At 38.6% G+C, this 14,065-nt stretch overlaps 1 protein-coding gene across 1 annotated transcript; it reads right to left on the bottom strand.

Annotated features, from left to right (window-relative positions):
• Positions 1-7,360: 7,360 nt before the first annotated feature.
• On the bottom strand, positions 7,361-8,549 carry LOC143648457 (L-lactate dehydrogenase B chain-like). The gene has a single exon (XM_077118528.1). The coding sequence runs from the start codon at positions 8,522-8,524 to the stop codon at positions 7,520-7,522; it is 1,005 nt and encodes a 334-aa protein (XP_076974643.1). The 5' UTR covers positions 8,525-8,549; the 3' UTR covers positions 7,361-7,519.
• Between the last annotated feature and the right edge of the window lie 5,516 nt (positions 8,550-14,065).

The following is a 14,065-nucleotide window of genomic DNA, read 5'->3' as shown; positions in this document are numbered from 1 at the left end:
TTGCCGCCCTCACCTTTCCTCCTCCAGAACAGCTACTGGGGGAGTGGAGATAATACAGAGCAGCTCCCGGAGCCACGAGGGAGATCAAAGGGACAGCGTACCCCATCCTGGAACGGCTGACTATCTGGGAGAACCAGCTCCGGTGAGATCACCAAGGGGCACGGACTTTCCTGGGTGGGACGGCAAGCGACCGGAGTCCCTCCCTTCCACCTTCCCGGGCCAGCTGGTAGAATTGGACAGGCGGTCCCCTTACGCCGCGGCGGCTGGTGCCCCCACCACACGAGGCCCCCCGGAACAACTGAGATAGTTGGGTCGGAAATCCCCAGACTGCGGAGAACAGTGACGGGGGGATCCCTTCCAAACACGTGACTCCCCCGTCGGCTGGGAACAGTGCACTCTCCCGGGCTGCGACAGCTGGCGCCTTCCCGCCACGCTTGGTGCCCCGGGCTGACTAGCTAATTTGGCCGGACGCTCTCCTGTGCTGCGACGGCCGGCGACCCTCCCCGCATTCGGAACCCCAGGCCGGCTGGCATTCTTCCAAGACGCTTCGGCTGCCGAACCTCCCCTACGGCGAGAATTTTCCAGAGTTAAAGGACCTACAGCAACTTTCACTGGTGGAACCCACAGACAAACGTGTGCCACGAGCGCCACCTACTGGGCAGGATAAGAAAAACAGAACCAAGAGATTGCAGAGAAAAATCTTTCAACCTGTGGGGTCGAACACCCGGGGAAATCTGACTAAATGCCCAGACGCCAGCAGAAGATAACGGATCACGCTCAGAAAATTGAACATATGGCCCAGTCAAACGAAGAAACCAATAGCTCAAATGAGATACAGGAGCTGAAACAACTAATGCTGAATATACGAACAGAAATGGAAAACCTCTTCAAAAACGAAATCGATAAATTGAGGGAGGACATGAAGAAGACATGGGCTGAACATAAAGAAGAAATAGAAAAACTGAAAAAACAAATCACAGAACTTATGGAAGTGAAAGATAAAGTAGAAAAGATGGAAAAAACAATGGATACCTACAATGACAGATTTAAAGAAACAGAAGATAGAATTAGTGATTTGGAGGATGAAACATCTGAATTCCAAAAAGAAACAGAAACTATCCGGAAAAGAATGGAAAAATTTGAACAAGGTATCAGGGAACTCAAGGACAATGTGAACCGTACAAATATACGTGTAGTGGGTATCCCAGAAGGAGAAGAGAAGGGAAAAGGAGGAGAAAAACTAATGGAAGAAATTATCACTGAAAATTTCCCAACTCTTATGAAAGACCTAAAATTACAGATCCAAGAAGTGCAGCGCACCCGAAAGAGATTAGACCCAAATAGGCGTTCTCCAAGACACTTACTAGTTAGAATGTCAGAGGTCAAAGAGAAAGAGAGGATCTTGAAGGCAGCGAGAGAAAAACAATCCGTCACATACAAGGGAAACCCAATAAGACTATGTGTAGATTTCTCAGCAGAAACCATGGAAGCTAGAAGACAGTGGGATGATATATTTAAGTTACTAAAAGAGAAAAACTGCCAGCCAAGACTCCTATATCCAGCAAAATTGTCCTTCAAAAATGAGGGAGAAATTAAAACATTCTCAGACAAAAAGTCACTAAGAGAATTTGTGACCAAGAGACCAGCTCTGCAAGAAATACTAAAGGAAGCACTAGAGTCAGATACAAAAAGACAGAAGAGAGAGACATGGAGAAAAGTGTAGAAAGAAGGAAAGTCAGATATGATATATATAATACAAAAGGCAAAATGGTAGAGGAAAATATTATCCAAACAGTAATAACTCTAAATGTCAATGGACTGAATTCCCCAATTAAAAGACATAGACTGGCAGAATGGATTAAAAAACAGGATCCTTCTATATGCTGTCTACAGGAAACACATCTTAGACCCAAAGATAAATATATGTTGAAAGTGAAAGGTTGGGAAAAGATATTTCATGCAAACAACAACCAGAAAAGAGCAGGAGTGGCTATACTAATATCCAACAAATTAGACTTCAAATGTAAAACAGTTAAAAGAGACAAAGAAGGACACTATATACTAATAAAAGGAACAATTAAACAAGAAGACATAACAATCATAAATATTTACGCACCGAACCAGAATGCCCCAAAATACGTGAGGAATACACTGCAAACACTGAAAAGGGAAATAGACACATATACCATAATAGTTGGAGACTTCAATTCACCACTCTCATCAATGGACAGAACATCTACACAGAGGATCAATAAAGAAATAGAGAACCTGAATATTACTATAAATGAACTTGACTTAACAGATATTTATAGGACATTACATCCCACAACAGCAGGATACACCTTTTTTCAAGTGCTCATGGATCATTCTCAAAGATAGACCATATGCTGGGTCACAAAGCAAGTCTTAACAAATTTAAAAATGTTGAAATCATACACAACACTTTCTCGGATCATAAAGGAATGAAGTTGGAAATCAATAATAGGCGGAGTGCCAGAAAATTCATAAATACATGGAGGCCCAACAACACACTCTTAAACAACAAGTGGGTCAAAGAAGAAATTGCAAGAGAAATTAGTAAATACCTAGAGGCAAATGAAAATGAAGAAACAACATATCAAAACTTGTGGGACGCAGCAAAGGCAGTGCTAAGAGGGAAATTTATTGCCCTAAATCCCTTTATCAGAAAAGAAGAAAAGGCAAAAATGCAGGAATTAACTGTCCACTTGGAAGAACTGGGGAAAGAACAGCAAACTAATCCCAAAGCAAGCAAAAGGAAAGAAATAACAAAGATTAGAGCAGAAATAAATGAAATTGAAAACATGAAAACAATAGAGAAAATCAATAAGACCAGAAGTTGGTTCTATGAGAAAATCAACAAGATTGATGGGCCCTTAGCAAGATTGACAAAAAGAAGAAGAGAGAGGATGCAAATAAATAAGATCAGAAATGGAAGAGGTGACATAACTACTGACCTCACAGAAATAAAGGAGGTAATAACAGGATACTATGAACAACTTTACGCTAATAAATACAACAATTTAGATGAAATGGATGGGTTCCTGGAAAGACATGAACAACCAACTTTGACTCAAGAAGAAATAGACGACCTCAACAAACCAATCACAAGTAAAGAGATTGAATTAGTTATTCAAAAGCTCCCTAAAAAGAAAAGTCCAGGACCAGACGGCTTCACATGTGAATTCTATCAAACATTCCAGAAAGAATTAGTACCTACTCTCCTCAAACTCTTCAACATAATCGAAGTGGAGGGAAAACTACCTAATTCATTCTATGAAGCCAACATCACCCTCATACCAAAACCAGGCAAAGATATTACAAAAAAAGAAAACTACAGACCAATCTCTCTAATGAATACAGATGCAAAAATCCTCAATAAAATTCTAGCAAATCGTATCCAACAACACATTAAAAGAATTATACATCATGACCAAGTAGGATTCATCCCAGGTATGCAAGGATGGTTCAACATAAGAAAATCAATTAATGTAATACACCATATCAACAAATCAAAGCAGAAAAATCACATGATCATCTCAATTGATGCAGAGAAGGCATTTGACAAGATTCAACATCCTTTCCTGCTGAAAACACTTCAAAAGATAGGAATACAAGGGAACTTCCTTAAAATGATAGAGGGAATATATGAAAAACCCACAGCTAATATCATCCTCAATGGGGAAAAATTGAAAACTTTCCCCCTAAGATCAGGAACAAGACAAGGATGTCCACTATCACCACTATTATTCAACATTGTGTTGGAAGTTCTAGCCAGAGCAATTAGGCAAGAAAAAGAAATACAAGGCATCAAAATTGGAAAGGAAGAAGTAAAACTATCACTGTTTGCAGACGATATGATACTATATGTAGAAAACCCAGAAAAATCCACAACAAAATTACTAGAGCTAGTAAATGAGTACAGCAAAGTAGCAGGCTACAAGATCAACATTCAAAAATCTGTAGCTTTTCTATACACTAGTAATGAACAAGCTGAGGGGGAAATCAAGAAACGAATCCCATTTACCATCGCAACTAAAAGAATAAAATACCTAGGAATAAATTTAACCAAAGAGACAAAAAACCTATATAAAGAAAACTACAAAAAACTGTTAAAAGAAATCACAGAAGACCTAAATAGATGGAAGGGCATACCGTGTTCATGGATTGGAAGACTAAATATAGTTAAGATGTCAATCCTACCTAAATTGATTTACAGATTCAATGCAATACCAATCAAAATCCCAACAACTTATTTTTCAGAAATAGAAAAACCAATAAGCAAATTTATCTGGAAGGGCAGGGTACCCCGAATTGCTAAAAACATCTTGAGGAAAAAAAACGAAGCTGGAGGTCTCGCGCTGCCTGACTTTAAGGCATATTATGAAGCCACAGTGGTCAAAACAGCATGGTATTGGCATAAAGATAGATATATCGACCAATGGAATCGAATAGAGTGCTCAGATATAGACCCTCTCATCTATGGACATTTGATCTTTGATAAGGCAGTCAAGCCAACTCACCTGGGACAGAACAGTCTCTTCAATAAATGGTGCCTAGAGAACTGGATATCCATATGCAAAAGAATGAAAGAAGACCCATCTCTCACACCCTATACAAAAGTTAACTCAAAATGGATCAAAGATCTAAACATTAGGTCTAAGACCATAAAACAGTTAGAGGAAAATGTTGGGAGATATCTTATGGATCTTACAACTGGAGGCGGTTTTATGGACCTTAAACCTAAAGCAAGAACACTGAAGAAGGAAATAAATAAATGGGAGCTCCTCAAAATTAAACACTTTTGTGCATCAGAGAACTTCATCAAGAAAGTAGAAAGACAGCCTACACAATGGGAGACAATATTTGGAAACGACATATCAGATAAAGGTCTAGTATCCAGAATTTATAAAGAGATTATTCAACTCAACAACAAAAAGACAGCCAACCCAATTACAAAATGGGAAAAAGACTTAAACAGACACCTACCAGAAGAAGAAATACGGATGGCCAAGAGGCACATGAAGAGATGCCAATGTCCCTGCCCATTAGAGAAATGCAAATCAAAACCACAATGAGATATCATCTCACACCCACCAGAATGGCCATTATCAACAAAACAGAAAATGACAAGTGCTGGAGAGGATGCGGAGAAAGAGGCACACTTATTCACTGTTGGTGGGAATGTCAAAGGGTGCAACCACTGTGGAAGGCAGTTTGGCGGTTCCTCAAAAAGCTGAATATAGAATTGCCATACGACCCAGCAATACCATTGCTAGGTATCTACTCAAAGGACTTAAGGGCAAAGACACAAATGGACATTTGCACACCAATGTTTATAGCAGCGTTATTTACAATTGCAAAGAGATGGAAACAGCCAAAATCTCCATCAACAGAAGAGTGGCTAAACAAACTGTGGTATGTACATACGATGGAATATTATGCAGCTTTAAGACAAGATAAACTTATGAACCATGTAATAACATGGATGGACCTAGAGAATATTATGCTGAGTGAATCCAGCCAAAAACTAAAGGACAAATACTGTATGGTCCCACTGATGTGAACGGACATTTGAGAATAAACTTGAAATATGTCATTGGTAACAGTTCAGCAGGAGTTAGAAACAGGGTAAGATAATGGGTAATTGAAGCTGAAGGGATACAGACTGTGCAACAGGACTAGATACAAAAACTCAAAAATGGACAGCACAATAATACCTAATTGTAAAGTAATCATGTTAAAATACTGAATGAAGCTGCATCTGAGCTATAGGGTTTTTTTTGTTTTTGTTTGCTTGTTGGTTTGTTTGTTGTTGTTTTTTACTATTACTACTACTTTTATTTCTTTTCTTTATATTAACATTTTATATCTTTTTTTGTTGTGTTGCTAGTTCCTCTAAACCGATGCAAATGTACTAAGAAACAATGATCATGCATCTATGTGATGATGTTAAGAATTACTGAGTCCATATGTAGAATGGTATGATTTCTAAATGTTGTGTTAATTTCTTTTTTTTTTCTTTCCGTTAATAAAAAAATAAAAAAAAATAAAAAAATAAAATAAAAACATAGACCTCAAGGAGAGGAGTATGGATTTCAACTGTTAGACCCTATTAAATGGCAAAGTGCTAATACTTGAGCCACTTGAGATACACTGAAGAAAAAATATCATAGTGAAGTCGGGAAAACTCTGATTCACATCCAAGAAATCACCTGAACTCTGAGAAGTGGACAAAACTTTTATTGCTGGCAGGCCCTGAGGACTTCTGTACAAAGTCTGAGCCCCAAATATTCTTTGTTTCTAGATTATACAGGCTAATGAGTAAGGCAGGAGTTACTAAGGGAACGGGTGGTAAACACTGGAAAAGTACAGAGACAGAACTTGCAGGGTGGGAGTTACTGTTGTCTGAGATAAGGACAGCTCTGGACATGACAGGAAAACAGGCCTGGCAACCCCCTGTTTGCACACCGATATCTTCAGACATGCTTAAGTAAGCCTGAACATGATTTATAGCACTGCAGACATTCTGCTTTTCTTCCTTCAAGAAAGCTTGCAATTATATACCTTTATGAATGCATAAATTTATAGAGTGATGCACACAAATACACAGTAATGCACATAAATGCATAAAGTGATACACATAAATCCATAAAGTTATACAGCAGTAATAGTGAGGTGATACATATAAATTCATAGTTATACAATAATACTGAGGTTAAACTTGTAAACTACTTCAATAATAATTGATTAATTATTCCCCAAGTTGAATTCTTGATATTCTCACAAGCAGTGTGGACAACCAAAGCTATAGGCTGAGCCCCCAGTCTTGGGGTTTGTTCATTTGAAACTTAACCCCACAAAGGATAGGTCAAGTCTACTTAAAATTTAGGCCTAAGAGTCACCCACAAGAGAGCCTTTTTTGTTGCTCACATGTGGCCTCTCTCTCCAGCCAACAACGAGCAGTCTCACCACCCTACCCCTCTCTCTGTGGGGCATGACTCCCAGGGATGTGGACCTTCCTGGCAATGTGGGACAGAGATCTTGGAATGAGCTGAGACTTAGCATCAAGGGATTGAGAAAAACCCTAGAATGAGCTGAGACTTAGCATCAAGGGATTGAGAAAACTTTCTCCACCAAAAGGGGGAAGAGGGAGATTCCAAACAGAGTCGAGAGGTTATCCTGGAGGTTATTCTTACGCATTAAGTAGATATCACCTTGTTAGTCAAGATGTAATGGAGAGGCTGGAGGGAACTGCCTCAAAATGTAGAGCTGTGTTCCAGTAGCCATGTTTCTTTTTTTTTTTTTTTTTTCACACTATGATAGTTAATTTTATTTGTTCAAGCATTATATACCAAACATTTGCTTTGATTCCGGGGGCCCAGATTCACATATTTAGGAAGATAAAAGCAAACTGTGATTCATGTACATGAATGATAACTAATGGCTCAAGGTTAATCACATTGCAGTTTTTAAATTTCTACAGCATAGAACTCAAACGTCACAGATCCTTCAGGTTCTTCTGGATGTCCCAGAGGGTATCTGCACTCTTCTTGAGTTGAGCAACTTCATCATCCTTCAGCTTCTGGTTGATAACACTGGTTAATCCCCGAGCATTCAGGATACAGGGAAGGCTTAAGAAGACTTCGTTCTCAATGCCATACATCCCCTTCACCATTGTTGACACTGGATGAATCCTGAATAGATTTTTGAATATGGATTCAATCAGATCAGCCACACTTAATCCAATAGCCCAGTTGGTATATCCTTTTAGCTTGATGACTTCATAGGCACTTTCAACAACCATCTTATGCACTTCCTTCCAATTTTCACTGTCATTGTCTGTTCCCATTTCTGGATTCAGCTCCTGGAGAGAAACTCCTACCACATTCACTCCACTCCATACAGCCACGCTTGAGTCTCCATGTTCTCCCAAAATCCATCCATGGCAACTGCTGGGATGAATGCCAAGTTTTTCAGCCATAAGATAACGAAATCTAGCAGAATCCAGATTGCACCCACTTCCAATCACACGGTGCTTGGGTAATCCACTTAGTTTCCAGGTAACATATATTAGAATATCCAGTGGGTTGGAAACCACAATTATAATGCAATCGGGACTGTACTTGACGATCTGAGGAATAATGAATTTGAAGACATTTACATTTCTCTGAACCAAGTTGAGGCGACTCACCCCCTCCTGCTGACGGACTCCTGCAGTTACCACCACAATCTTTGAATTAGCTGTCACAGAGTAATCTTTATCTGCCACAATTTTAGGTGTCTGAAGAAACAAGCTTCCATGCTGCAGATCCATCATTTCTCCTTTGAGTTTATCTTCCAAAACATCCACAAGGGCAAGTTCATCAGCCAGAGACTTTCCAAGAATGCTGATGGCACATGCCATTCCAACTTGTCCAATACCCGCTACAGTGATCTTATTGTTTGGGATTGTTCCCTCTTGTTCTGCAACTGGTGCAATCAGTTTTTCCTTAAGAGTGGCCATTGTGCACGGGAGGTGGAGAGGGCTCGCAGGACAGCTACACAAGCCGGGTGGCGAAGACAGTAGCCATGTTTCTTGATGATGATTGTATAATGATATAGCTTTCACAGTGTGACTGTGATTGTGAAAACCTTGTGTCTGATGCTCCTTTTATCTACCTTGTCAACAAAGGAGTAGAACATATGGAATAAAAATAAATAATAGGGGGAAAAAATGCTAAAATAAATTTAGTTTGAAATGCTAGTGATCAATGAAAGCGAGGGGTAAGGGGTAAGGTAGGTATAATCTTTTTTTTTCTTTCTTTCCTGTGTTCGTTTTATTTCTTTTTCTATTGTCTTTTTATTTCTTTTTCTGAATTAATGCAAATGTTCTAAGAAATGATGAATATGCAACTAAGTGATATTGTGAATTACTGATTATGTATGTTGATGTTTTATTTTGTTTCTTAATTTTTTAATGAATAAATTTTAAAAGAATAACTCAGACAGGAATTTAAAAGTGTATGGAATTTGTAATATTAGTATGCATGTCATTGTGTCCCCCTGAATAGTACACTCCTCGTTCTTTCTGTGTAACAGTAAGCTAAGGTAGCTCAATGATGCAAACCCTAGAATTAAAAAAGACCATTTTTCTTCCAAATAGCCAGGTAGTAACTGTTTTCTAAGATTCCTTCACTCCTATGTAGACAAATCATGGTGGCAAGCTTATTTACAGTTTGAACTCATTCTTAATATAACTTTCCATATTCTTGGAATTTGAAATTCGGTAGAACCCTCAATGCTGCTTCAATTCCTGCAAGTCATATGGTCTAATTTCTCAGGCACCAGAAGAGAAAGCAATATATGTTTCTCTATCTCAAGCAACCAGTAGTTAACTTCTAGAAGTCTTCCTCTTTAAGGTAACTTCCATTGCCTATGTTTTGTCATGTTTTCATGTAATACCATTTCTAGTTTAAACATGCTGACAACCTCCTGGCTTTTAATTTAAAAAACAAAAGAAAGAAAATATGCCTTTACTTCCCCTACTACTATGACCCAATTTAACTTAAAAACTGTATCAGTGTTCTGGCTGCTGAAATATACAACAGATTGACTTAACAACAGGCATTTACTGGCTCACAGCTTCAGAGGCTAGATGGCTTACTTCCTTCCAGATCAGTAAATTCTAGCTGGTTAGCAATATTTGGGATTCCTTGTACTGGGGAAGATGTGGATACTCTTAAATGGTCATCTCCCAGACCTTCCCATATCCCTTCGTTTTCCCTTCTTGCTTGCATACAAATGTTTCGATGTTTCCATTTCATAGCAGGGAAAGACATCGGGTTTCATAGAACAGCCTGACTTTACTTTGAACCCCCAAACCAGGAACAAGCAGAAATCAGCTTATCAGGGCAGGAGCTATACAAAGGTTGCTTAATACATGCTTTTTGCTCAGTGACCAGTCCCCCTCCACTAGAAGTGTATAAATACCCATCATGTCCAATGCAAAGTGGAACTTACGGAGCTGACATCCACTGATACAGGTTCAAGCAGCTAGCCTCCCTGGGGGATCAGTAACAGTGGGACCTCTTCCTTTGCTCTTTTTGAAAGAAATTTTTTTTGTTGAGGAATCTTCACACACATACAGTCCATCCAGAGTTGTGCAGGTTTGAAACTGTTGTGTACCCTAGAAAAGCCATGTTTTTTAATCCTCATTCATTACTGCTGTGTGGGATCTTTTTATTGTTTCCATGGAGATGTGACCCACCCAGTTGTGGGTGGTAACTTTTGATTGGTTGGTTTCTATGGAGATGGGTCTCTACCCATTCAAGGTGGGGTTGCTTACCTTCAAGAGGGAACTGTTTTTGAAAAAGCTTTAGTGCTGACAGAGCCCACACAGCCAGAGATCTTTGGAAGTGCAGAAGGAAAATATCCCTGGGGAAGACTTATGAATGAGAGAATTCTAGAAAATGTCGCCATGTGCCTTCCCAGCTGAGAGAGGTGTCCAGAAGCCAGAGACCCTGGCATACGCCAGCCACATGCTTTCCCAGCTGACGAAGATGTGCCAGATAGCATCAGCCATTCTTGAGTGAAGGTAACTTCCTGTTGATGTCTTTATTTGGACATTTTCACAGCCTTAGAACTATAAACTTGGAACTTAATAAATTCCCTTTTTAAAAGCCATTCTGCTTCTGGTATATTGCATTCTGCAGCTTTAGCAAATCAAAACAATACTAGATGATCAGTGGCTCATAATATCATCACATAGTTATTTATTCATCACCATGATGATTTCTAAAATATTTGCATCACTCCAAAAGAAAAAAAAATCATACACCCCGTACCCCTTACTCCTTCTCATCGACAACTAATATGTCAATCGACCCAAATATTTTTACCCCTTCCCCCTATTATTTATTTGTTTCCTTATTTTTTTACTCATCCATCCATACTCTGGATAAAAGTACCACCAGACACAAGGTTTTCACAATCACACAGTCACATTGTAAGTGCTATATATAGATTCTATATATATATATATAGTTCAAAACTACTGTAACACAGTTCAACAGATCCAGGTACTTCCCCCTGGCCACTACAATGTGCTGTAAACTGAAGTGGTATCTATGTAATGCATAAGAATAACTTCCAGGGTAAATTCTTGTCTCTGAAAGCCCCTGAAACTATTTTTCTCTTACCCCTTTTGGTTAAGAGGGCTTTCTCAATCCCATGATGCCAGGTCCCTAGTTAATCCCCTGGAGTCTTGTCCCAAGTTGCCAAGGAGATTTATACCCCTGGGAGTCATGTCCCACATAATGGGGAGAGCAGTAACTTCACCTGCCAAGTTGGCTTAGAGAGGCCACACTTGAGCAACAAAAGAGGTTCTCTGGGGATGACTCTAAGGCATAATTATAAGTAGGATTAGCTTCTCCTTTGAAGGAATAAGTTTCATAGGTCCTGTGCAAATCTGAAAATATTACACACCCCAGAAAAGCCTTTTTTTAATCCTGATCTAATCTTGTGGGAGTAGCCATCACTTTTAATCCTATATTATGTGGACGCTTTTGATTAGGTTATCTCCACAGAGATGTGGCGTGCCTCATTGTGGGTGTGGCCTTTTGATTAGATGGAGATGTAACTGTCCATTCAAGGTGGGTGTTGATTATTTTACTGGAGTCCTTTAAAAGAGGAAACATGTTGGAGAAAGAAACAACAGAGCCGAAAGAAACTTCAGAGCAGAGCTAACAGAGATGTGGACACTTGGAGAACAGACACAGATGTTTGGAGATGCTTGGGGCCCAGCAACGTTGCCATGAGATGTAAAGCAAGCCAGAATCTGGAGAGTGCCAAGGGAAGCCAAGAGATGAAAGCCAGGCCACAGAAGCAAAGTAAAGAACTCCCACAGGAACTGAAAATACTGGAGCCCAGGAGCAAGGGATCAGCACCTGCCAGCCAAATGACTACCCAGCTGACAGAGGTGTTCCTGACCCATCGGCCTTCCTTGAATTAAGGTATTTTCCCTGAATGTCTTAGTTTGGACACTTTCACTTCCTTAGAACTGCAAACTTGTATCTTATTAAATTCCCTTTTTCAAAGCCATTCCATTTCTGTATATTGCATTCTGGCAGCTTCCTAACTAAAACAATTGGGCCCCAAGATCAAGGGCTCAGCCTATGAATTGGTTTCCCTTACTGCTTGTGAGCATAACAGGAATTCCCCAGATAGGGAAATTGAATATTCCCTCTGTTCTCCTCAGTCCCCCAAGGGGGTGTTGCAAATACTTTTTTAGTTTATGCTCAAATTACCCTAGGATATATCAGGGCATCACACTAACCTGTACAAACCAACTCAAGCCCTATTCAAGATTCCATGTAATTACGGTATTCAAATAAACAGACTGTACAAATTAAATAAGATAATGTGCTACCCAAAATCTTCCTCTGCTCTTTTGGATCCTTTCCTTTTGTATTGTGCAAGTAATAAAGTGGTCATTGGTTAAGGATCTCTTGTGCCTGAGTCTGCGTTCCCACAACACACTATATAGCAACTCACTCTACCCCTTGGCTTTTTAATCACGGCAGTGCTCACGGTAGCATCTTCTTTCTCTTCCAAGTTCTGTTGACTTCCAGCTTCTGGCTACTCCCTGTCGCTTCTTTTTCTGGGTCTAATTTCCTTTGTTTATGAGGACCTCATCCATTTTGGATTAAGGTTCACCCTCATTCAGTTTGGGCACCCTTAATTACATCCTCAAAGGTCCTAGTTACAAATGGGTTCACATCCACAAGACCAGGGGTTATACTGTCAGCATGCATGTAGTGGGATGTGATACAATCCCTAGCAATATCTAAGCCAGATTCCTCAAGTAAGTATTCAGAACACGGCTTCCATTCCCACTACATCAATAGGTCCTCCAATAGAAATATAATGCAAGCCACATGTGTACTTTTTAAATTTCTAGTAGCCACATTTTAAAACGGAAAGAGGTGAAGTTAATTTTAATAATATATTTTATCTAACCCAATATACCCAAAATATCCATTTCAATACATAATCAGTATAAAAATTATGAGATTTTATATTCATTTTTTTCATAGCCTTCAAAATCTGGTATGTAACTGTTAAAATTGTGATTTTATATGTATTTATAAACATAAAATATAACAAAGTTTATATAACAAAAATTTCCCATTTTAACTATCTGTACATACACAATTTAAAGTATGCAATTCAGTGTTATTGTATATAACAATAAAATTTCCTATTTTAACTATTGGTACACAAATGTAAAATTTTATGTATGACAAATTATACATATAACAAAACTATATTTAAATAAAATTTCCCATTATAACTTTTTAAAGTATATAATTTGTGTTTTTATTTTATTTATTTTTAGGGGATTCATGGTCCAGGAAATAATTTATTTTTAAGTGTGCAATTCAGTGGCATTACTTTCACAATTTTGTGCTACCATTGTCACCATACATTACCAAACATATTCATCACTCCAAGCAGATACTGTAACTATTAAACAAGAACTCCCCATTTCCCTTCCCCCTTAGTCCCTGGTAATCTTTAGTATACATTCTGTGTTTGTTTCTCTTATTCCAGATACCTCATATAATTAGAATCATAAAAATATTTATCCTTCAGTATCTGGTTTATTTCACTTTTAATGTTTTCATTAAACTTTTAATGTTTTCAAGGTTCATCCATGTTCTAACATATATCAGAACTTCATTTTTTTTTATAGCTGAATAGTCCGTTTTTTTGGTATATAACACATTTTGCTTATCCATTCAGTTGTTGATGGACACTTGGGTTGCTTCCATGTTTTGGCAATTGCAAATAAGGCTGCTATGTACATTGATGTGCATATATCATTTCTTTGGGTTAAATACCTAGAAGTTAAATTGTCAGGCCTTATGGTGTTCTAGTTGCTAGCTGCCAGAATGCAATATACCAGAAAAAGAATGGCTTTTAAAAAGGGGAATTTAATAAGTTGCTAGTTTACAGTTCTAAGGCCGAGAATATGTCCCAGTTAAAACAAGTCTATAGAAATGTC

Source organism: Tamandua tetradactyla, chromosome 10 (genome assembly GCF_023851605.1).
Source record: "Tamandua tetradactyla isolate mTamTet1 chromosome 10, mTamTet1.pri, whole genome shotgun sequence".
In the NCBI taxonomy this organism is placed as follows: domain Eukaryota; kingdom Metazoa; phylum Chordata; class Mammalia; order Pilosa; family Myrmecophagidae; genus Tamandua; species Tamandua tetradactyla.
This window is presented reverse-complemented; position numbering and strand designations above follow the sequence as displayed.